General features: G+C 28.4%; 2 protein-coding genes across 2 annotated transcripts in view; one reads left to right on the plus strand and one right to left on the minus strand.

Moving 5' to 3' along the window:
• Positions 1–24,232, minus strand: part of LOC129913628 (angiotensin-converting enzyme) — a 136,724-nt gene that overhangs the window by 22,930 nt on the left and 89,562 nt on the right. The window lies entirely within an intron of this gene.
• On the plus strand, positions 19,836–23,682 carry LOC129913629 (tetra-peptide repeat homeobox protein 1-like). Its single transcript, XM_055992395.1, has 3 exons — positions 19,836–19,919; positions 20,054–20,077; positions 22,414–23,682. The coding sequence occupies exons 2-3, from the start codon at positions 20,066–20,068 to the stop codon at positions 23,605–23,607; spliced, it is 1,206 nt and encodes a 401-aa protein (XP_055848370.1). The 5' UTR covers positions 19,836–19,919; positions 20,054–20,065; the 3' UTR covers positions 23,608–23,682.

Here is a 24,232-nt window from a genome sequence, read left to right on the forward strand (position 1 = left end):
AAATTCTGTTTTTCAAAATTCTGTTTTTCAAAATTCTGCTTTTCATAATTCTGATTTTTAAAATTCTGCAAAAAATTAAAAAAGGGTTTGGAAAATGTTAAAAAGCGCGCGCTTTTAAACATTTTCCAAACCCTTTTTTAATTTTTTGCAGAATTCTGTAAAATCATCTTTTTGAAAAATTATCTGCTTATTTGATTACTTACACACATAATTTGTCATTTTTTAAATGCGAATTAATTTTTGTTTTATAAATGAATAAATTTGAAAATATTAAGAAAAGGTTTTTAATATTAAACATTTCCAAAAATAACTAAAAATTTATTAATTTATCAAATAAAGATGAATATTCAAAAATTTTAATAAGAAAAGGAATATACAACATCGGTTCCAATTAGTATACATATTTTATTTGAAAGAAAGTCAGTATATGCATTTCAAAAAATATTTGCGACACTTAAATACAAAAATTTAGGAAAGTACCAATGTTGAATTACATCAATGAGGTGTATTTTTCTTTAGCCAGCGCATATGCTATAAAAAAAAAACAGAATTAGCAGAATTTTTTTGTTCAAATATAATGCTGGCAGAGTTTTGAAAAGCAGAATTTTAAAAAGCAGAATTTTGAAAAACAGAATAGAAAAAAAAGCAGAATTTTGAAAAACAGAATTTTCGCTGACAAAGCAGAATTTTGAAAAGCAGAATTTTGAAGCCAGAATTTTGACCCGATCCCTATTAAACACATTAAAAAGGTACTAAAAAAAAAATCAACACAAATAATATCTTCTTTTTTTAATTTAAAAAAAAAAAAAAAATTATGAATTCCCCTCCCCCCCCCACACACACACGTCAAATCAAATGATTTATGGGTCACTGTGGTGTATACGTAACATTTTTTCTCTCATAGAAATACCTAAATGTATTTAATAAAAAATCTATCTCTGATCAAATATTCTTCTATTTAAATCGACATGATTGTTTTTCTGATGTTTTAAATGAATTAAAGAACTCTTTTAAAGTTTTACTTGCCGGAAATAGAATAGAGTAACAACTGATTTGTAGAAATAATAGTTTCTAGAATTTTATAGCCATCATTTCACTTTGCTCCGGGGATAAATTCAGTGCCAACTATGCCATTTATATATCTAATATACCTATTTACATGTTTTTTTTCTTATTTCAACAAGACCACCTAAAGCAAACTACGTCATATTCCTTTACCATAAATGACTCACACCAAACCAGGATTTCAAATCCAACTTATTTCTTAAGCAGATCATTTTTTTTGTTGCACATGTCAGAACCTAAATTTTTTTTTTTTCTTACTTAAAATTCACATTTAACACTTTATGGTGCCAAACTACCTAACAAGCTCGTTGAACTGAAACTTGTTCTCGAGCATGTTAAATTGCATACATTACAGAGGTCGGCCCCCGGAAAGCCTTGACTTCTCCAGCCATTTATATTTCTTATTGCGACATACAAAATGCAACCGCATGTAGTTTTCTAAACGACAACTGATCGTTTTGTAATTTTTCATTTCATCGACCGACCGATCAGCGCGACACTCTCATGATCCGATTCCATTCCAGGTGTCGATGTCAGGTCTGCATTATATCGAACAAAACGATGCGTCACTTCAACACTTGGAATAAAAACAAATACTCGTTAAGAAGGTATATAGAAAGTGAAAGACGGTACCACGATCCACATGACACACAATTTTTAATATGCAATTATTATTGAATGATCCTTGATCATTCAGTAGTGGCGCGTTCTTGTTCTTGGAGGGCACAACACAGCCACATAACAATATTTCCATCCGGCTTACTATTATACTACTTACTTAAACTTGTAGCGGAATGGAATGAGAGTCCAATTATTTTACAGTAATTATACTGCATTTTCATCATAATTAAACTTCAGAGTTTTATTATTGCATAAATTTGTTGTTTTGTTCTTGTTGGTAAGGTGCGCAATGCAATTTTTCTCATATATAGTGGAACATATAAATCTATAGTTAATTTGTTTAAAACAATAATAAAATAATTATTGCAATAAGCAATAGCGGCACGGTGGTTAACTAGTAATAAAGAACAAACAACTTGGTTTGTGGTTGGCGCGTAAAAATAATAACCTTTGTATTTTAAGACCACCGCAAATCATAGTGGAATAGGATTTTGAGAAAGTTTGGAAAATAGTTTTGGTCTCATTTTATTGTTCTTTGAAACTTTACAATATAGTTCTAAAAACTTTTATAACTTTTTTCAATAAAAAAAAATAATAAAAATATAAAAAAAATTGCATTAAAAAATATTTGTTGCAACTGAAAAAAATTTGCATTAAAAAACATATTTATTGCAATTAAAAAAATTTTGCATTAAAAACAAAAATGTTATTGCAACTGAAAAAATGATTTTTTTTTTTTTTAATTTGCATTAAAAAAATTAATGCAAAATTATGGATGAAATAGCTAATGTATAGTCAAATAGCCAAAATCATGCCTAAGAAATTCGACGAATATTAAAAAAAAAAAATATTTAATGTACCATTTGCATTGATTTTTTGATTAATGCGGACGTTTTTTTTATCTGCAATGTATTTTTTCTTATGCAAAATATTTTTATTTGATATGAAAATTTTTTAATTTCAATGCAATTATTTTTCAATTTTTTTTTAAATGCAAATATTTTTCAGTTGAAGTGAAAAAAAAAACTTTTTTAATGCAAATTTTTTTCATATGAAATAAATATTTTTTTTTTAATGGAATTTTTTTTATTTGCAGAAATTTTGTTTTTTGATTTTAAATTAATTTTTTTTTTGTTCAATTAATATTTTTACAATTCTAGATCCAAGTTTGACACAATCTGTCCCACATTATTGCAATCAATATAGCTTCTGCAAGCCATGGCTTGAAAAGTGCCGCAGCACAACACAATTACTCAGCGTTTTATTTTTCTGGGCTGCTAGGTGACCGACTTGTCTACGCTTAATTTAGCTGCGTAATTAAAAAACAAAAAACTTAGAAATACAAATTAAGTTGTTTTTTTTTTGTTTGTTTTTGTTCTGTTTTCTTTTTTTTTGCATTAAACGTCCTTGAACATTGGTTTCTTTACCCGTTTAATAATGTTAAATGAGGTGTGTCGCGCCCAGTGTGTGAACTGTGAAGTTTATTTTGCAAAAACGACCTTTAAGGTCGTTAAGTGGTTATATAGGCTTGAGAGGTTTTATGGGAATTTCTATAGATTTTTCTTTTTTTATTTTGGTATGGACAAGAATAATTCTTCTTAGTGTCGAGATATTATTCTAAACAATGGTAGGTATTAAATTTTAATTAAAAACTTCTTCAAGGTTGAATAAGTAAACGGTTCGTTAAGTTTTAATTATTGTTCTTCATCTTTTCATTAAATGAAAAAAAAAAGTACTAAGCATTCTAAGTTACTTGTTATAAGTTATAAATATTTGAAAAACAAAAATCTGATCAGCCTTGTTTAACAAAGTCTTTTGGACTTCAGTATTTTATAGATTATTCATACTCTAAATAAAGTGGAAAAAATTGCTAAGAATGCGGAAGATAATCTAAAATATGAAATTTACCTTACAAAATCCATAAGCATTTGTATGTAAGTATGAAGGTCCACAACGATTGGAAATAAAAATTTCGGAGTTTTCACAAAAATTTCAAAAACCCCCATATTTACTTAATTACTGTTTTTTTTTTTTGGGAAACCATGTTAGAAATGCAATGGCATTTTTTTTAATGTTAATTTTAAATAAAAAAAAAAAAAAAACAAAAACATTTAAATATTTTTTTCTAAAAATTCTGCATAATGAATTACATTAAATGACATTCTTCATTTTTTTTATATTTTTAATAATTGAAAAAACATTATTTTTCCTATGAATTTTAACACAAAAAACTGTTAAATTCTTCCCATTATAGAACTAGGTCGTGTGTACTTACCATTATTATAATAAAATGCACGACTGGGTCGCACGAACTTGCTCTTAGAGTTCAAGTTGCTTAAGTTTTTAAGACTTTTTATATAGAAACTTGGGAAATGTAGTATATATATACCTACAAAACAAAAAAAAAACTAATAAAAAAAAATAAAATTCATTTTTCAAAAAAATAAAACAATATCTGAAATCAAATCTCCCCACAAAACAAGTACGCAGTTTTATTTGATATATAAAGGTGCATTTTTAGAAAAAAATTTTCAAAATCGTTAGAGCCGTTTTTCAAAAAACTAATTTTTTAAAAATAATTTTTTGAAAAAAAAGTTTTAAAATAAAATTGGTATGCCATTTTGTAGAAATCACTAATCAACATCTAAAATCAAAATTTCAAAAAAATTCAACGTCCTGTTTTCGAAAATTTGATTTTTCAAAAAAAAATTTCAAATTTTTTTTAAATCCAAAAATTATTTTTTCAAAATTTTATTTTTGGCTTATATGTAAAGTATATAAATGGTTTTGTATAAAAAATTTCGTTGAAATACAATAAGCAGTTTTGCAGAAATTTCGATTTGAAAAAAGCGGTCCTATGGCATTTACCTACCGTTAATAATGATTTTCAAAAAATTTTTTTTCTTCAGAAGATAGACCTTGTTTAAAAACTAACATTTTAATTTTTTTTAACAAAATCTTTGGAGCCGTTTTCGTGAAATTTAACTTTTCCGAGATTTTTGTATGTTAGGTACCGTTGTTTTTGGACCAAAAAATTAATTCCAAAAACCCCTCTGGAGAGTCTCCAAAAAATGCTACATACCAAGTTTGAAGTCAATCGGTCCATCCGTTCAGGCTGTAGCTCCTTATACAGACAGACAGACAGACGGACTTCCGGGACCCACTTTTTTGGCATTCTCTACCATCGTAATGTCATGGAAAAATGTTATCTCAACTTTTTTTTTTTGTACGAATGCATAACTTGATATATAGTACCTATATCGCAAGTAAAAATTGTTTAGAAAGTGCAAAAAAAAAATATTTAATTTCTTAAAGTAAAGTGTTTTTTTTTTTTTTTTTTTTCTTTAATTTTGCAAAAGTTTCTATATAAGAAAATTCTATAAAATCGTTGGAGCCAACTTTAAGAAAATTGAAATAATTGATTCAAAAACGTTATAAATTCTAAAGGAGATATTGAAAAAAAAAAAAAAAAAACAAGTCTTGGGAACTAGTTAAAAATTATCTGTGACAACTTGGAAGCAAATTATCCGGATGGGTTCTAGCTCATGATGTGCACATGAACATACGGACGCACAGACTGGACTAGACTGGCACTGGACATAGATTTTTTTCAACTTCTCCATCCTCGTAATATTGAAATTATAAACAAATTCTCAAATAAAATTAATTCATTTCAACATAAATAATGAAATCTTTTTTTTCTAAGCATTCAAAAAAAAACCTTAAATTATTTGTATATACTACATTACTGCAAACTCAATACATTTTCATTATAAAAGTCATAAAAATGGTTTTATGAAAGGAATGGTTAACTTTTTTTTAGAAAATCGGATTTCGAAAGATATTAAATTCAAAATTACATACCTATTTTTTTTTTAAACCTCTAATTTTAAAAAAAGGTCAGAATTGTGTCTCATACAGTGTTGCAAAAATATTAATTAGAAAAAAATGCATTTTAAATAAAAAAAAATTTTTGCAAACATAAAAATTTGGTGATTAAAAAAGAATGGCATAAAAAAAATTATGGCAATGAAAAATTTTTGTATTCAAAAAAAAATTATTGACACTGAAAAATAATTGCCATACAAAAAATATTTGTATTTCAAATAAAAATATTTCGCATTAAAAAATAAAATGCACGACTTGTTTGAACGTCGAAGTTGAAGTTAATAATTGGAATTTTAACAATTTGGTTAGAAATCAGAAACAAACAACACTTTTTTTTAAATTTTTTTTCGAATTTTTGTTTTTGAAAATTTAAATACACACAATCCTTTTAAATGATATAATAATAAGGGCCAAAATACTATTTAGTGCCTAAAAAGTTGTCCCTTTGGACAGTGAATTTAAAAAAAAAAAAAAAAAATATGGACATTTTTAACAATATATTTTCATATATTTTAAGTGAAATAGAATGGTTATACTTTAATCTATTATAAAATAGAATAAATGATATTTCTATATTTATGACAGCTTAAACAGAAAGTGGTCAAAACCAAACAACTGCGTTACTTTACTGCAAATTTCAGTTTTATTTGTAAAATCATATAATTAAGCTCTCTGATATTCCTATAAACTATAGGAACAAGGTAAGTCTCCTATGAAGTTAAATCACAGAAAAATGAATTTAATTAAATATTCTAAATAGTTTATTACCAAAAATTAGCTTTAAAACTTTAAATACCACTGCGTTACCAAGATAAACCACAATGATACCGTGATTTGTAAACAAATCCATCCAAATTTGGGTTTCAAACTTGTAAAAGTAAAAAATGTTAATTTTATAACTCATTATAGTTTTTCTACTAATTTGTACTTTTTCTTCAAGAAAAATGAAATTAAAAAAAAAGGACATTTCTTAGGCACTAAATAGTATTTTGGCCCATAAATATCTGTGTGTAATGGTTTGAATAAAATATAACTAAAAAAGTAGGAAACCGTTCATATTACTTCAGATGTCTTAATTTTTGTGTACAACCTTTCTTAATTTAATTTCTAAAGTAATCAAACAGAATATCAGTATAAAAAGTTTGTACTAAAAATTATTTAATTTCAATTGAAAAATCCTACAGAGTTTATTAGGGTGCTTCTTATGTGGTCGAAAAAATCTTTTTTTCGATTTTTTATTTTTAATGGGACACCCCTGCATTATGTTCTACCATATAAGCATAGTATATGGTATTTTTTTGCGATTTTAATATTAAAATTTAGGGGTCGCTACCATTCACTAAAGATTTAAGTAAAAAAAAAAGATCAATTTCAACAAAATTTTTTTGTTACAATACAAAGTACTCTTAAGACCCAATTTTTCAATCTTCTAATAAACAGTCAGTTAACTGTCTGTCGAATAGAGATATTAGGCTCATAAAAAATCAGATAAAGTCATTGAATTTTTCAACTAAGAAAGATCATTCAGTTATAATACAGTCAAATATAAGGAGAAAAAAGGGGTAAATCTCGGAATGAATGTTAGTAGAAATTTTTTTTGCTCAATATCTTCCTTTTGCCATTCTATAACATATCTCAAAAGTCTAGAAAAATCTCATGTCCGCTTGTCGCGATTTCAAGGTCAAATCGCGAAATGGACATTTTCAAAATTAGCAAAAATAGGCTATGGTATTATATTATACACATATGATACATTATTTCAAGGTATTTTTTAATGCTGATTCCAAAAAATCTAAAATCAAGACAATCTGACGTCTCTGGAAAAAGTTATAAATTATTTTCATCTGTCAACTCATATTATTATAACAGTTGCAAACTTACTGCCGAAAAACTCTTAAAAGTTATGGTAGATGAACAAAATTTTGCACGAAGGTTTTCATATCCATTATTATAAGGAATCAAAAAAATGCAATGAAAAAAAACATTCATATCTATGAAAAATTGGTATTTTTTGAAAAAAGGGGAAATTTTGGGATATGTACTAAAAATCATCCTGGTACAATCTTGGAATAGTGCTAATAGGCTAATTTTTTTGTTTTTTTTTGTTTTTTTTTTGTCAAAAATCCAAAAAAAACTCTCATATCCGCAAGTGCTAATTTTCCTGGTTTGAAGATAAGGTGCAGATTTAAAAAAATTGAAAAACAACACTTCAGATATTTGTGTCAGATCAACATGAATAAGTTGCATTACTTTTCAGGGATGGTCAGGTTGACTTATTGTGAGTTTTTTTGGAATAAGTGTTAAAAAATACCCTTAAATAATGTCGCTTATGTCGGTATACATATACAAATTTAAACTTTTCTTGCTAATTTTTTTAAGTCTGCACCTAATTTAGTTTAACCTCCAAAATTAGGACTTGCGGACATGAGATTTTTTTAGATTTTTGAGGGTAGTTAAAGAATATCCAAACAAAGATTAAAAAGAAAAAATTAGCCTATTAGCACTTATTCCTAAGATGAACAAGAATCTTCTTTAGTGCATGTCCTAAAATTTGCCCCTCCATCAAAAAATACCATTATTTCATAGGTATATATATTTTTTTTTGTAATTGATTGTTTTGATTTTTAATAATGATGGATTCTAAAATCTTCATGCAAAATTTGGTTCATCTACCATAACTTTTAAGGGTTTTTCGGCAGTAAGTTTGCAACTGTTATAATAATATGAGTTGATAGATGAAAAACCGGTATAACTTTCCAGAGACGTCTGATTGTCTTGATTTTAGATTTTTTGGAATCAGCATTAAAAAATACCTTGAAATCATGTATCATATGTGTATATAATACCATAGCATATTTTTGCTAATTTTGAAAATCTCCATTTCGCGATTTGACCTTGAAATCGCGACAAGCGGACATGAGATTTTTCTAGACTTTTGAGATATGTTATAGAATGGCAAAAGGAAGATATTGAGCAAAAAAAATTTCTACTAACATATATTCCGAGGTTAAACTCTTATTTGCCTGGATTATTAGCTATTCTACAGAATAACACAAAAAAAAAAATGCCAAATTCAAAAATATTCAAAATTAAACTTCATTTTTATTCCGCTGTATTTTTATCAAAATTTCTTTCAAAACAGTTAAAGATTTAATATAAAGTACTTAATTCTGATTACAAATTTTAGAATTTTCTGAGAAAAAAAAAACAAAATTTGGTGTATTTTTCAAAACTTTAAACTGTGGTAGCGGCGACCCCTAGAACGTGTTTAAATTGGACCAAATTTTACCCAATTTATATTTAAGGCATTAAAATTTCGAAAATTGATTTTTAAGAAGCACCCTAGAGTTTATTATGTTTTTTTTTTATAATAAAAACAAAAAAAAACCCCAAAGATTAAGAAATCCTCTCTAAATGTCTTTGGGAATTTCCACTACTTTATATTGTTTGTTTTGTCTAAAATGGAACCACTTTATTAAACAAACTAATTAAACCGATGATGGTTTATTGATCAGTGCTACCATTTCTTCTATAACCGGATATTGCTAAATGACGCATTTTGTTAATATATGGATAATCATTAATTGTCCAGAACATCATCTTAGCATCGTATTTTATTATTCATGATTTGAAAGTGATCTACTAACTACAGTTACTTTGTTTTTTTCTAAATTTATTTATTTCTAAGCATGCTCCTAAAATTGAAAAAATAAAAAGTGTAATATTCAAGGCCTATATACATTTTTGAAACCTCAAACTCAACTAAACTAATAAACAAAAATGTCCAATGTCCAATTTTATTTGATTTTATCATTTGAAATAATTTATAACTGAGCTCTGTCGTCAATTTAATATCCGGGTTTTGTGCCAACTTGTTTGAGATATATCTTTTTTAAGATGCCTACAATTTTCAAGCCCTCTAATATCTACACACAGATACCGAGACTGACCGCACGATAGAGATATTGATACTTTAATGTTTGAAAAGAAAAAAAAAAAAAAACAAAAACTCTTCCACCATCACAATAAAACGCCCAACATACCGAGTATACAATTCCCGGAAAAAATCAATGTGAATTTTCCGCTCTCATGTCATGGAAGTCTTTCGACCATTACCGTGCAGACAGTGGTATACTGGGCGACCGATGACTTGTGCTGTGACTTGCCCCAAGATATCTCTTTTATAAAAATGCTATATTGTATCCAATAGATTAAAAATGCACTAGAGCTTTTGGTGGTACACCAAGGCAAGTTGTAGGTAAATGTGTCAACTTTCTGGTCGGTTGAGACCGTTTACATCATACCGCAAAATACACACACGCACGCTACAAAACAATGTATGTATACATTCGCATTCGCTAGAGTTCCAATTCAGTGCGATATTGCACCAGATGTTCTCGTATATCACGATGTTTTGCTAAGTCGTCTCTTACCGCACTTAAAACCCCAAGACTTATAATATAGACTTTTTTTGCATCCACAAGTCCCATGCTTTTTGATACAATGCTCAGTTAGTTGTTAAAGTTACCATCACTGCACCACCACATTGCAATCAATTGCACAATTATTGTTTGTATCTTTTACCAAGTTGTTTGGAGGTAATTATAGCATTTTGTCGGCAAACGGTGGCAAGCCGAAGCCGAAGCGGACTCCTTTTGCTGCTATATTTTTATGCTCTCTATAGGGTTTTGTGTGCGGTTTTTAGAAAAAGAAGACTGCGCGAGGTAATAAAAATAGAGAACCTCTCTAAGTAACTAGCAACTAGCTAGCATCTCGATTTTGTGGTCAATGAAATGAATTTCAAATGCAATGCACCATGATTTATTGATCGCGACATTTGTTGCTAACTCGTTTGTGGATTTTTTTTTTTTTTCTTTTTACTCTTTTTGTATGGGGTTTCATGGATTATTGACTCATTTGGGATGACGAAGCACGCATAAAGTGGGTAATTGAATGTTTTTTTTTTTTTTTTTTAATAAATTTTTCAAAATAATTGTTTAGTTAAAATGATACTTTTGAAAAATGAATTATTCTGAATCTATATAAATTTTAAAATCCGTCGTGTGAGATATCATTAGAAAGGTCTTTTTAAGTTCTAATAGACGTTGAAAACCAAGAGTTTCTACGAGGTCTGGTTCTCGATATATTGCTATCCAAACATAGTTTTTTTTTTTTTCTATTTCAAATTTTCCGCCAGGAGCCTTAAATTATAATTATAATGATTATTTGGCAACGAAAACAATTTATTGAACTTTTCAATGAAATAAAGTAGTTAAAGTAGTTTAAAGTATGTAAAAGTAATTAACACTTACGAAATGGCACAGTGATATAAATTCAACATAATCAGTAATTCACACTATGGAATGCAAACAAACATAATAATAAATTATAATTGGCACACTTTTTTTTCTACGACGAAAGCGAAAGGTAAAAATATGTACTAAATTGAATCATTGTAATACCGTTGCATTGGGTTGCTTGTAGGTATTTAAATATTATTTCACAGAGATTCTTGTAAAGAAGAATGCGTGATAACTTTTGAAAAATACTTGGCTACATACCAAACAAAATTATTTGAATATTTAACAACATAATAGGTAATGGAATTTATGTATTTGTTACCTAATCCGATATAAAATTAAGTTATAGGCGGAAACACTGATATAATTCCTCTATAGAAATATTCTCTAAAGTTCTTACATAATATCCAATAAGTATTCTCTGTTACACTTATAGGAATGAATAACTTTTTCATAGCCTTGATAAGAATATTTATCGGAGTTAAGGAGTGTACTTTTTTTTTTAGGTACAATTGGAGTGAAAAATGGTAGACTTTTTGACTTTGTTGAGTTTTATAAAAATTGTATACGGGTAAAATGAAATGATGTCAGATCTCGAAGAAATCTAGCTTCGTCAAATTTTTACCCATTTTCGATTTTTTTACAGTTTCTAATAGGAGATAAATATACCTTTTCAACAATGTATAAAACACGAACTCGGTTAAACCACCTAGAATTTATAAGCTGTCAAAGTTCAAAAATTCCATTTTTTCGTCCAAATCAAACGAGGTATTTTTTATGAAAATCAGTTTAAAATTGGCTTAGAAAAAAAAAATTTCGATTTCAACCCAGATACAGAAATTCAAACTTTTAGGTATAGAACAAAAATGTTGTTTCGGCACGTATTAGGATAACTTGGGCGCCAGAATTTGATAACTGGTTTTTGTAGAGGTGCTCAATACAAACATGTTTTTCTTTGCAACAAAAAATTATTAAAAAACAACGGCAACACTTACAGTAATAAATGATACCATTTCCGAAAGGCAAAATTGAAAATTTAATTCAAATTTTTAATTCAATATAATTTAACCAATAGTTTTTGAAATAATCGATTTCAAAGTCAAAAATAGGCGAACAAAAATTTTTTATAACTCATTTTATACTATTTTTGTTCAGACTGTGAATTTTAGTAAAAAAAAAAATACTCACACAGAAAACTATATGTTTCTATGTCTTCTAGTTTTTGAGAAAATTGAAAAATTATTTTATCAGATTTTTCTTTTATCAAAATATTTCTTGTTTTTATTTGTTTTTATTTTTCAATTTTCTCATAAACTCAATTACACGGTGCGACACTGAAAATACACCCGAGAAATAACATAGTGTAGGCTGTTCGTATGGTCGAATAATGCATAAAAATATTTTTGTTATATTTTTGGAACCCTCCATTTTTTTTTTTATTTACAAAAAACCATTTTTACAGACCTTACGATGTAATCTATCAATATTTCAGTCATTTTTCTAACAACTCTCAATATGTTATATGTTTTTGGAAAGATTTCCAGACCTTTTGAATGATGTATATAAGTCTATTGTTTAAACAAATTAAGTGTAGGTTTTTATCCCACAAATCTTGAAAAAGTGATTTTTTTCCCAATTTTTTCAACTTTACCCAATTTTTTTTGCAAAATAAAACAAACAAAAAAATAAAGTAAGGTTATATTCTGAAAGAATATATATTTAGGCACAAATTGGCGTATTTTTTTTATTGAATTTGACCAAAACTGCGGAATCTATGCTATTTTTTCGTAAATAGAAAATGTGGCTTTTCATGATGTGAATTGCAAGGTGCACAATAGGGTGTTCATTATTTTAAAATAATAAGAATTTCTATGCTCCTAGGATCTTATATGGTTGGAAATAAACTAAAAAAAATATTTTCCAAGTTTCAAGTCTCTAACTTAATTCTAACCTGTGCCGCCAAGCGGTTGAAGTTTCTTATGGGAATAACTTGGGGTTTCTTGGACCTTGTTCGATCAATTTTAAATTCCAGCCAAACCATTTATTCAAAAAATTTAAAACTTTACAGACTCAAATTTAATAAGTGTAGCTATCATGTGAAAATTTTTCAGATTTTTAATTGTTATAATTTTAGAGATTTAGCTTGGTAAAAAAAGTCATTTTTTCAGACTTTTTCAAAAATCGCTTTTTACACGTTTAATGCCAAAAATTTAAAAAACATACATTTTCATTCACAAATAAGCATAGCATGTATATTTAAAATGCAAATTCAATTCATAGTTATATAAAAAATTAGTTTTGTATTCATTCTTCAAGTCACATCGATATTCAAAAAACGTGTTCCCGATTTAAGAAAAAGTACTGTAGTAAATAAACAAAAAACTAATTAATTATATAACTTTGAATTGAATATAAATTTTAAATATAAATACTACGCTTATTTGTGTTTAAAAATGTATGTTTTTTAATTTTTTGACATTAAACGGGTAAAAAGCGATTTTTGAAAAAGTCTGAAAAAATGACTTTTTTTACCAAGCTAAATCTCTAAAATTATAACAATTAAAAATCTTAAAAATTTTCACATGATAGCTACACTTATTAAATTTGAGTCTGTAAAGTTTTAAATTTTTTGAACGAATGGATTGGCTGGAATTTAAAATTGATCGAACAAGGTCCAAGAAACCCCATGTTATTCCCATAAGAAACTTCAACCGCTTGCCGGCACAGGTTAAAATTAAGTTAGAGACTTGAAACTTGGAAAATATTTTTTTTAGTTTATTTCCAACCATATAAGATCCTAGGAGCATAGAAATTCTTATTATTTTAAAATAATGAACACCCTATTGTGCACCTTGCAATTCACATCATGAAAAGCCACATTTTATATTTACGAAAAAATAGCATAGATTCCGCAGTTTTGGTCAAATTCAATAAAAAAAATACGCCAATTTGTGCCTTAATATATATTCTTTCAGAATATAACCTTACTTTATTTTTTTGTTTGTTTTATTTTGCAAAAAAAATTGGGTAAAGTTGAAAAAATTGGGGAAAAAATCACTTTTTCAAGATTTGTGGGATAAAAACCTACACTTAATTTGTTTAAACAATAGACTTATATACATCATTCAAAAGGTCTGGAAATCCTCTTTCCAAAAACATATAACATATTGAGAGTTGTTAGAAAAATGACTGAAATATTGATAGATTACATCGTAAGGTCTGTAAAAATGGTTTTTTGTAAATAAAAAAAAAATGGAGGGTTCCAAAAATATAACAAAAATATTTTTATGCCTTATTCGACCATACGAACAGCCTACACTATGTTATTTCTCGGGTGTATTTTTTTTTTTTTATTTTGTAGCACAGTGTTATAATTGAGCTTAAAGAGACCTTTCTTTTGATGTTACACTCGATGAATTTGGAGGAAATTTTTTAAAATGCAATATTTTTCATCGAGAGGTGAAGTAAGATCAAAAATCTAAAAAAAAAAACGATTTTTTATTATAAATGTGAAATAACTTTAACTTTTAGCTGCAAGTATGTATTTAGTCCTTAACTTTTTACCTACCACACAACAAAAAAATTAAATACAATAGGTCTGATTTAATTTTTTATTAATTAATAAAAAAAAAAAGGTTATTCTTTAAATTTTATCAAATTTGGTTAAAAAATATTTTTTTTTGTATTTCAAATAATAACAATTTGAAAGTTTCCCACATTTTTAAGGCTTGAAATAATCAGTCACTTTTTCTTTACAGATACGATAAAATAAGTTTTTTTTTTTTGAGGATAGCGGTTTTGAAATTAAAGCAATGTTCAAAATGTTAAAATATATTTTGTTTTTAAAAAATCCATTTAATTTTTCTGGGGCATTAAATTTTTAACAGAGAATTACTGTTATTAGGGGGTCCCAATTCAGTGGTTAGCATTGTATATTTCTCTTCTGTTTTCAGTGGTTCATGTCATAAATAAGTAAGCCAAGTGGACATTAGATATGTTTGCTTAGTTATTTTATTTATATAAACAAGATTTTTGGCTCTGTAGTATCCGGGTAATCAATTGATTCATTGTTTACTATTCTTTCATCATACAGAAACAAAAAAAAATTACTCATACACCACAGTGCCCATATTCAAACAGAATATAAAAGCATATTCATAATTCTTGTTTCTGGCCAATAAAATATTTTGTAATTAAAAATACTCAATTCTATCGCAAAATGTAACATACTTTGTTTTATTTCATATTTTTTTAATTATATTATCTAATTAAAAAAATAATCAAAAAAAAAAAAAAAAACATGAAATAAAACATTATTTTTTAGGTATATAATAATGTTTATTATGGTTTTAAAGCATTTTTTCAACTCATGGCTTGTTTTATATAATAAAAAAAAAAGAATAAACAGTTTAAATTCTTATCTTGTGACTTTCAAACTGTGATTTTCTTATTAAACATTTAATTAAGGTAGGTTAGTTTTCCCAAAGCCTCTATAAAATGACTAATTTAAATGAGATCAAGGTCATTTTATGATTTACATCTCACACATAAAGATTGTGATTAATTGTTTTGTAGATAGTTAAATTAAATTACTAAATTAAAAACGAAAATATGCATAAATTTATAAAAGAAAATAACAATTATCAAACAATGAAAAAAAATAAGAGTTGATAAAAATTTAAATAATTACCTAAAATTCAATTAATGGTCAATTGTTTTTGATAAAAATGTTGATTTACTCAAATAGACGACTAATTGTGAGGAAGTAGTGTTTGGAAAATATTTGGGTGGGTTTACATTTTAGATAGTTTTTTTTTAATTCCCTTGACATTTTGTTCTACATTTAAAGGAAATATTTAATTAAAAAAAGACATTTAATTATAAAAAAGAAAAACAATTGATTGGTGGGTGAGGTGGTGAAGGTGTTAATTAAGGTATTTTTTAAAATTGATATACTAAAGAAAAAAAATCATAACTTGTAAATTCAATGATCCCTTGATAGCTTGACAGTTAAAAAATATTGATGAAAAGAAAAGAGAAAAAAAAAACGACAACTTGAATCAGTTTTACTGTTCGAATATGAGCAAAGCATGTTAATAAAAACAGGTGTCGCAATACAAAAAAGAAAAGAAAAAAAAAAAGAAGAAAGAAAATTATGGCAAAGTCAATAAAACCTCACTGATGGTTAATTACTGCCTGGTGGTGGATAATGATATTTCTTTATTAAAGTCTGCTGGCTGATGAAGTGTTTATGCTAATAAAGTAGGTAACTATTCATTTAAGAGTTGAAAAAAAAAAATGACGAAGGGGATTTTTTTTTTCTTTGGCGTTTAATAGTTAAGTCAATTTGGATTATTAATATTGATTGTTTTTATTGTGGGAACTTATAAGGGTTTTTAATAAAAAAAAATTATCTTTCTGTAGCAATTAGTTATTCAACCACTCAAGTTTTTGAATAATTTTATAAATCAGGCTTTTAGGGATTCGAGAAGATGAATAATCTAAAGATTTATTAAAAATTTTGTTCTTATACCTCCTTTTAGTTGAAATTAAATTTTCATTTTCTTTTTATTTATGTAAGAAGTAACCATATCAAGAAGTGCAAATTAAAAAAAAATTCATCGTGTTTGGTAAATAGCTCCCAGGTGAGAATAAGACTTATATGGAATCAGAAACATCTAAATGCGCTAAATGGAATGGTCTCGTTCTTTGTTGTCGGCGTCGTATTTAAATACTAGTATAGTGTTATTGTAATGGCCTAGCAGCCAAATTGGTGATGTTATTTCATCACCAGCTTCCCTCGGGATATAAAAGATCTAAAAGACGTAGGTTAGTAAATTCCTAACACCCATTGCTAATATAAATGGAATACTTTTTATTGCAAATTACGAAATTTTGGTACGCGTTGATTCTTTGATCATTCTATAAGATTTTGTTTCAATTAGCATACCGATTTCTTTTAATGAGAGTAATTACAAAATATAAGTTAAATAAGCCATTGTTGCTTTGAAATTGTGAAACTTGTCCCAAAGTTTAAAGTTACATTTTTTATAATGTACATATTAGGAGAAATAATTAACATTCTTCGTTTGAATAAATTTAAGTGTTGCATTACGTCAGTTAAGAAGTATTTACTTATAATTTTAAAATAGATTAATGTTATAAAAAAAATTTTTAGGTTTTTATAAAAGTTTCTAACGAAGGATTTTTCTTTTATTGTTATCAATTTGTTAACAATAATTACTTGAAGTCTTTTACAAGGGTTTCAAGAAGTCAAGGCTGATTTCCGTACAAGTGAGTTTATAGAAGTTAAATGAAATAGGATTTCGAACAGACTTCTTAAACTGCTTTCTACGAAACTTCACAAAATTCAGTTTGTTTTAAGGTACATTCGTTCATTGGGTGTTTTTATTTTATTTTTGTTTTTTTTTTTTTGATACCGGATATTGATAGAAAGTTGTCATCATCAAAAACGAAGAAAATGCTTTAAAAGGGTATTATGCTTTTTAACTTTAAATTAAATGGGAAAATAATGAATTTAAAGATAAAGCTCATAGAAAGAAAATTAATTTCAGACCCCAAAACTATGAGAACCTAAATTGGTGAAAAATTTTAAGGGAACAAAATTGAAAAAAAAAAAACTAAGTTATGGACACTTAAGAAACATTTTTTATTTTCATGTATTCTGGGACAAATGAAAATGAAATTAAAAAAAAAAATACTGTTTTCAAGAGAATGATATTTCGAAAAACATATTTTAAATTAATAAAATAAATCTAAAAATTTTGCTGAAATCGTAAAATTAATTAAAACCAATGTTTTTCTCAAGACACGAATTGTTTCTCTTATAATGGATTTGAAAATCTGAAAGGTATATGAATCTGCATACAATCATAAGATTTGGTATAATCGTTTAGAGGCTCCATTAGAGTGGTATATTGAAATCAAGATAAAAAGCTTATAATTTTTTTTAAGGCAAGTATTTTTATTATTTTTGTTTATCATTGATTACTCATTTAAACAAAAAATAATCATGTTAAAAATGGTAGCATAAAAACTATGAAATCCCGGCACACATAAGAAACAAAAAAAAAAATATTATCCCTAAATCGAGTTCGCTGCTCAACTCTTTCGTTTTGATTGAAATCATCGATATCGGCCAAAAAATTCACATAATAACAAAGTTTGCGATATTATTCTTTAAATATTTTAATACAGATACATAAAAATTCATTTTCCACATAAAAAAAAGCACATTTCATGAAATAGAAAAAAAACATTAGTTAATAAAGAAGGTAAAAAATACTTAGATTTTTTGATGAAATTACCAAAAAACTCTAGAATTTGATTTGCAAAAAAATATCAATTTTTCCTAAATCCTTGGAATATTTAATTCCAGTTCACTTATATAATAAAATTGGTATGATATTGTTAAAAAAAAACTTAGCCTACAACAAGTCAGCAATTTTATTTTAGAGTTCAAAATACAAGTTTAAATATGTATTCTTAATTTTAATTTATTACTCTTTTACAATGTTTTTTTTTTTTGTATTTTCTTCCTTTGACATACCATCAATCTGGTGTTTGGATTTATTACAGCAACTTTGGTGGCAAAAAAATTTGTTTTTACAAAAAGAAAATAATGCCAAATGACGCTACAAACAAAAACACATACGGAAAAACCCATAAACAATTAAAGCACATTTTTTTTGCTTTAGACAACATTAATGAAAAAAATTTAAATTAAATTAAATTTTATTAAAATTTCCAATAATAAAAATAACAAAAAAAAAAATATAAATTAAAAAACAATAACAAAAAAAAAATATGTTTAAGGAAAGAACAACTCTTTTATTACGACCAGTTTTTATGGAACTGATTAAATAATAAAATAAATTTTTCGTACCCCTAATCATTTGATGTAGCAGCAGCAGACAAGTCTTATTTTGCACGCCCAAAGTATGAAAGTTGCTCTAACACCAATTGAATTGACAAGAAGACAAAACTTAAAAAAAAAAAAAAAATAACCTAACCGGCTATCATCTATTTCCACAAAAATGGTCAGGAAAAACTTGGCGGTGCATAATCTTTATACAAACTGGGATATGAATACTAAAAGAAATAAAGCAAAACAAAAACTGAAAACCTCCCCAAAGAAGCCTATGCCTGAGTTGCGGGTAAGCCTCCACACTCAAAAAACCAGCCCCATCCACCAACCAAACCGACCACATTCAAACGAAAGTAAAAACTAAAGCTTTGAACAAACGGCCAGAAGCCAACCACCATCATCTCCATTGATGGCTAAGTCCACTTACCACTTTTGTTTGTCTTGAGTTTTGTAGCAGCGCGCCAGGTAAGCCTGATTGAGAGTATTACAGCATAGATACGTTTTTGCGCCAATACTTCAAGCTTGTCTGTCTGGTCTTCATTTGAGTGTTTTACTCTCACTCTCTTACGCGAAACGTGCGCTCGCTGGCAATGCACTACTGCGATTGAGGGAGGGGGATCTAGATTCGTTTTCAGTTCCATTGACTTGTGTGACTCTGTTTATATTGTTAAGTAATTCTTGTTTTTTGTTGTTGTTGTCTTGGAACATTTTTGTCGTCATTAAAAAGGGGGACTTGCGATGGTGTGGTATTTGCGAGCAACAAGAAGTTACCGGTTAGCCAGAGTGATAAAACAGTGGCACTTCATACACGTAAGCTTCTAAAAACAGTTGGTTTGAGCGGTTGCATATAGAAGACAAAAATTATTACTAAAAAGCTTCTCACAAGTTAAAAAAAAATCTATATCTACAAATACTAACAGTGGGTGTAATAGTGTGTGTGTTTGTGTTTAGAGCCTAGAGAAGCCCAATCAATACTACTATATCACTCTGTGACGACTAAAGCTAACTTTAAGTAGGAAAAACATTTAAGTCAAGCATATTTTTGTAGTGCTCACAGATAAAATAGTATAAAAGCAAAGAACTGACCACACTCAGCATCCAGTCAAAGGTTTGGAATCGAAACGGTTCTTATCCTTAATTCGGGAAATTAGAAAAAGGTGTGATTTGCGAAAATAAAAAAAAAAATTCTTAAAATTTAATAATTTTCTTTTCTTGTGTTTTTGATATTAATTTTATTTTTTTAATTCTTTTTTTCGTTTCAATTTTACAAAAAATTAAATAAAATCATCAGGAGAACTTAATTATGAAAATATTTGTGAGTATCCGGATAAAATTGTGATAAGAATTTAAGAAAAAAAAAAAAAAAATATATACAAAAGAACATTTTATAAACCAAGCGAAAAGTGATAACGTAGAATACACAAAAAGACAATAAATTGGAAGTTATGAAAGTGAATTCTTGGATAAAAATTGTGATTTGCTAAAAAACTTAGGCACTCAACATAATGGATAATACGGATAAAAGAGTTTTTAAGGAGAAAAGGATTTTTAAACAAGAAAATATGTCTTATCCGGGCTGTTTAAAAAATTGGAAACATATCGGATAAATTCGAAAATGGTGTTTTCTGAAAAAAAAAGTGCTTTCATATATCGAATATTGAATATATTCTTGCTTCAAGTGATTTTGTTACACTTTAATGTGCAACATTAATGACTTTCGTCAATCACATTCTTAAATCACTTTGCATAAAGCAAACAAGTGTTTTTAAGTTTTATTTTGCCTAAAACTTCATTAAAACGATGTTTCAACTTGTTTTGTTGCTTATCGAAGAAAGAAAGTTCTGAAAATAATTTTTTGTTCTGCAACATATATTGGAATTATATTGGAAAAAGTAGAGAATACAATGGATAATTAATAAAATTTTGAAACTGTTTTTATCCGAAAAAAACATAGAAGATCTTTGATAGCACAGTTTTTTAACTGAATTTCTTATTATTATTATTCTTATTTTATCGTTTTTTAAAATGATACATTTATAATTTTATTGAATTTCCAAAATCAAATCCGGATAATTATTTTGAAAGAATTATTTAAAATAGCATTTTAATTCTGAATCCAATTAGAAATGTTGCATTAAATATCAAAGAAATATGTTTCAGTCATATCTACGCATATATACGCTTAATATAAATTTTTCCTCAATAATGATCAATAATATAGGTACTGTCCAAACCTAGAATATACTCTCGGATAAGACACAAAAAATTATTGATGCTTTTATCCGCGCATACAGACAAATTCAGAGAGAGTTTTTTGTTCATTAAAGTATTTTTTATCCAAACCAGAAGTAGACAGATCGATGACCTTATACAATTTCACAATAGTTCTTTTGGCTAAGAAAACAGAAGAAAAATCATTGGATTTAAGTTTATAATTTATCCCGTCAATTATCCGAATAGCAGAGTACAATAACAAACATTTTGATAGTTTTGAAATTTTGTGCAATAAATTTATACCCACGTACTTTTATTTAAACTGTTTACAAATATATGTTTATCCGGAAAGGTTGTTGAATTGAATATCGAAACCTTTCCATTCAGAGAAACACTTTTTGTAATGAACGTAATAGTATCAATAAAATTAGATACTAATTATTTTACCAGAGCTATTACCAAAAAAGATACTATCAGGATAAATTTGATGTTTTGATAAGATTTTTTTTTTTAAATCTCAAAATATGAATTCGGATCACAAACACATTAATAATATATTTCAAATAGCTTTCTCATTTGATTTTCGTTGTTTTATGATTATTTTGTAAGCAATTTCAAAGAAAAACTTTTATCCGAATTCTTGTACCATTAACGGATAAGGCTTAACACACAGATTTTAACAAATTCTTCAGTAAAATATTTATATCTTGTTATCCGAGTTATTATCCGCTCTGCTATTTGAAAGAAAAACTTTTTTGTTCATTTAAATCTTATGTCTTATTTGGTTTTTATTGTTTATCGACAATATTTGGACAATTTCCAGGAAAAATTGCTATTCGAATCCTTTTATCTTTATCGGATAAAGCTTAAAACACTGCTTTCAATGAACGATTTTGGTCAAATTTGTTTACCTTCTTATCCGAGTTAGTATCCGATCTTCTATTTGGGTTTAAATTAATATTTTCTTATATATTCCTTACGAATAAAATAAATCCCAGATAGTTCTTGTATTATTTCGTAAAAATAAACAAAAACATGGCCCAATTTGCTTTCAAATAAAAATAAACACAAAACACTAATCACCTCTCGCATTCATGAAATTTTATTTCTCAATCCATCGAACGTGCTCGGAAATTAAAACATTAATGTTTTTCATGTATACGTAATATAATATCCCCCGGATATTTTTTTTTATATCCATATGTCGCGACACGTTTATATATTATCACCATCGCATATTCAGAATTTCACTTTCAACGACGCACCAAACAGCCATATATAGGCTCCCATGTAAAAAACGTGATCACTTTCGCTGCAAATTCAATATAATATAATAATTCAATTGCACGCAATTTATCAATTCCTTTTCATACCTACATACACATTCGTAATATAATTAAACTTTCGATTAACATGTTTAATTAAATAATTTTACAGGTTTGTTTGGCCGCCCTATTAGTGGCATCAGCTTATGCCGGCAATGCCAAGAAGGGCATTCCCCTAGAGAAGAAACTCGACAAACGAGGCCTTCTCAATCTCGGCTATGGCTATGGTCATGCTGGTCTTGATATCGGATATCTTGGCGGCCATGGTGGTGGATTAATTGGATCCGGATACGGACATGGAATCGGTGGATATGGAGGAACTGGCGGTGGAATTTTGTTGGGTCAATCAGCTGATGTCACCCGAACGGTAACCCTTGTCAAAGGTGTCCCAGTGCCAGTTGCCGTTGACAGACCATACCCAGTGACAGTTGAGCGACCAGTTCCATATCCAGTTAAAGTTGGCGTGCCACAACCTTACGAAGTCATCAAACACGTTCCATATGCAGTCAAGGAAATTGTCAAAGTACCCATTCATGTGCCACAACCCTATCCAGTCGAAAAGAAAGTACCATATCCCGTACATGTGCCAGTCGATCGTCCATACCCCGTCAAAGTTGCAGTTCCCCAACCCTACGAAGTGATCAAGCACGTTCCATATCCAGTTAAGGTGCCAGTGCCACAACCCTATGCCGTCGATAGGCCAGTACCATACCCAGTTAAGGTTGCCATTCCAGTGCCACAGCCATACCCAGTCGAGAAGAGAGTACCATACCCAGTCAAGGTTGCTGTTGATCGTCCATACCCCGTCCAGGTGCCACAACCTTACCCAGTTGCTGTTGAGAAACCATACCCAGTTGTGGTTGAGAAACAAGTGAACGTGCAAGTCCCAGTGCCAGTTGATCGTCCCTATGCTGTTCCAGTAGATCGTCCAGTTGCCTACCCCGTCAAAGTACCAGTTCCACAGCCCTATGCTGTTGAGCGTCCATACCCAGTTGCAGTAGATCGTCCAGTTGCTTACCCAGTTAAGGTTCCAGTCGATCGTCCATACCCAGTGACCGTTGAGAGACAAGTCCCAGTTGCTGTTGACAGACCTGTGCCAGTGCCAGTTGGAGTGCCAGTCGGTGTTTCGTATGGTGGATCCGGATACGGTGGTGGACTTATCGGCGGTGGAGGTCATGGAGGTGGATTGATCATTGGAGGTGGTCATGGATACGGTTTAAGCAGCGGGCATGGAATCGGTCTCAGTAGTGGCCATGGAATCGCTTATGGCGGTGGACACGAAATCGGTTATGGACACCACAAGTAGATAGATCAATTGTACCAATTCAACCACCACCACACAATACCTGCCCAAGAACCCTTCGAGAAAGAATACACAAAGGCACTGACCAACGCTAAGCAAATTTATATTTTTTTTTATTGAATCGTTATTTTTATTAGGGAAAAAAGAAGCCTTTTTCGTCCCGACGACGACGACGTTGATGATAAATGGTAAAGCAAAGACAAAAATCTATCCCCCTATAATACCCCCTTGGCCATAGTACGTAAGATTCTATTGTAAATTAATTTCATTGTTACTTGTTCTTGTTTCAAAACACATTCGAGTTTTGAAGTTCTGCTTCACACCTAAAGTCCGATAGCATTTCAATTGTTATTGATTTGAAATTTAGGTTTTTTTTCTTCTACTCACCTTTTTTTTGTTATTTCGTTTTTTTAATTTCGTTTAATTTTTAAATTTGCCTTCATTTTTTTTACTTTTTTCAATTTTAATAAATTTTGCACAGCCTAATCCCAAATTAAATCGAAAAAAAAAAAACAAAACTAAAAACCCCACACTTGAACATTTTTTGGATCTCATTTATCTCTTCAAGTTAAGTGATGATTGCAAACGAAGATTAAAGAGCATTCATGAGCACACATAATTTGACTGG

Source organism: Episyrphus balteatus, chromosome 3, assembly GCF_945859705.1.
Source record: "Episyrphus balteatus chromosome 3, idEpiBalt1.1, whole genome shotgun sequence".
Taxonomy (NCBI): domain Eukaryota; kingdom Metazoa; phylum Arthropoda; class Insecta; order Diptera; family Syrphidae; genus Episyrphus; species Episyrphus balteatus.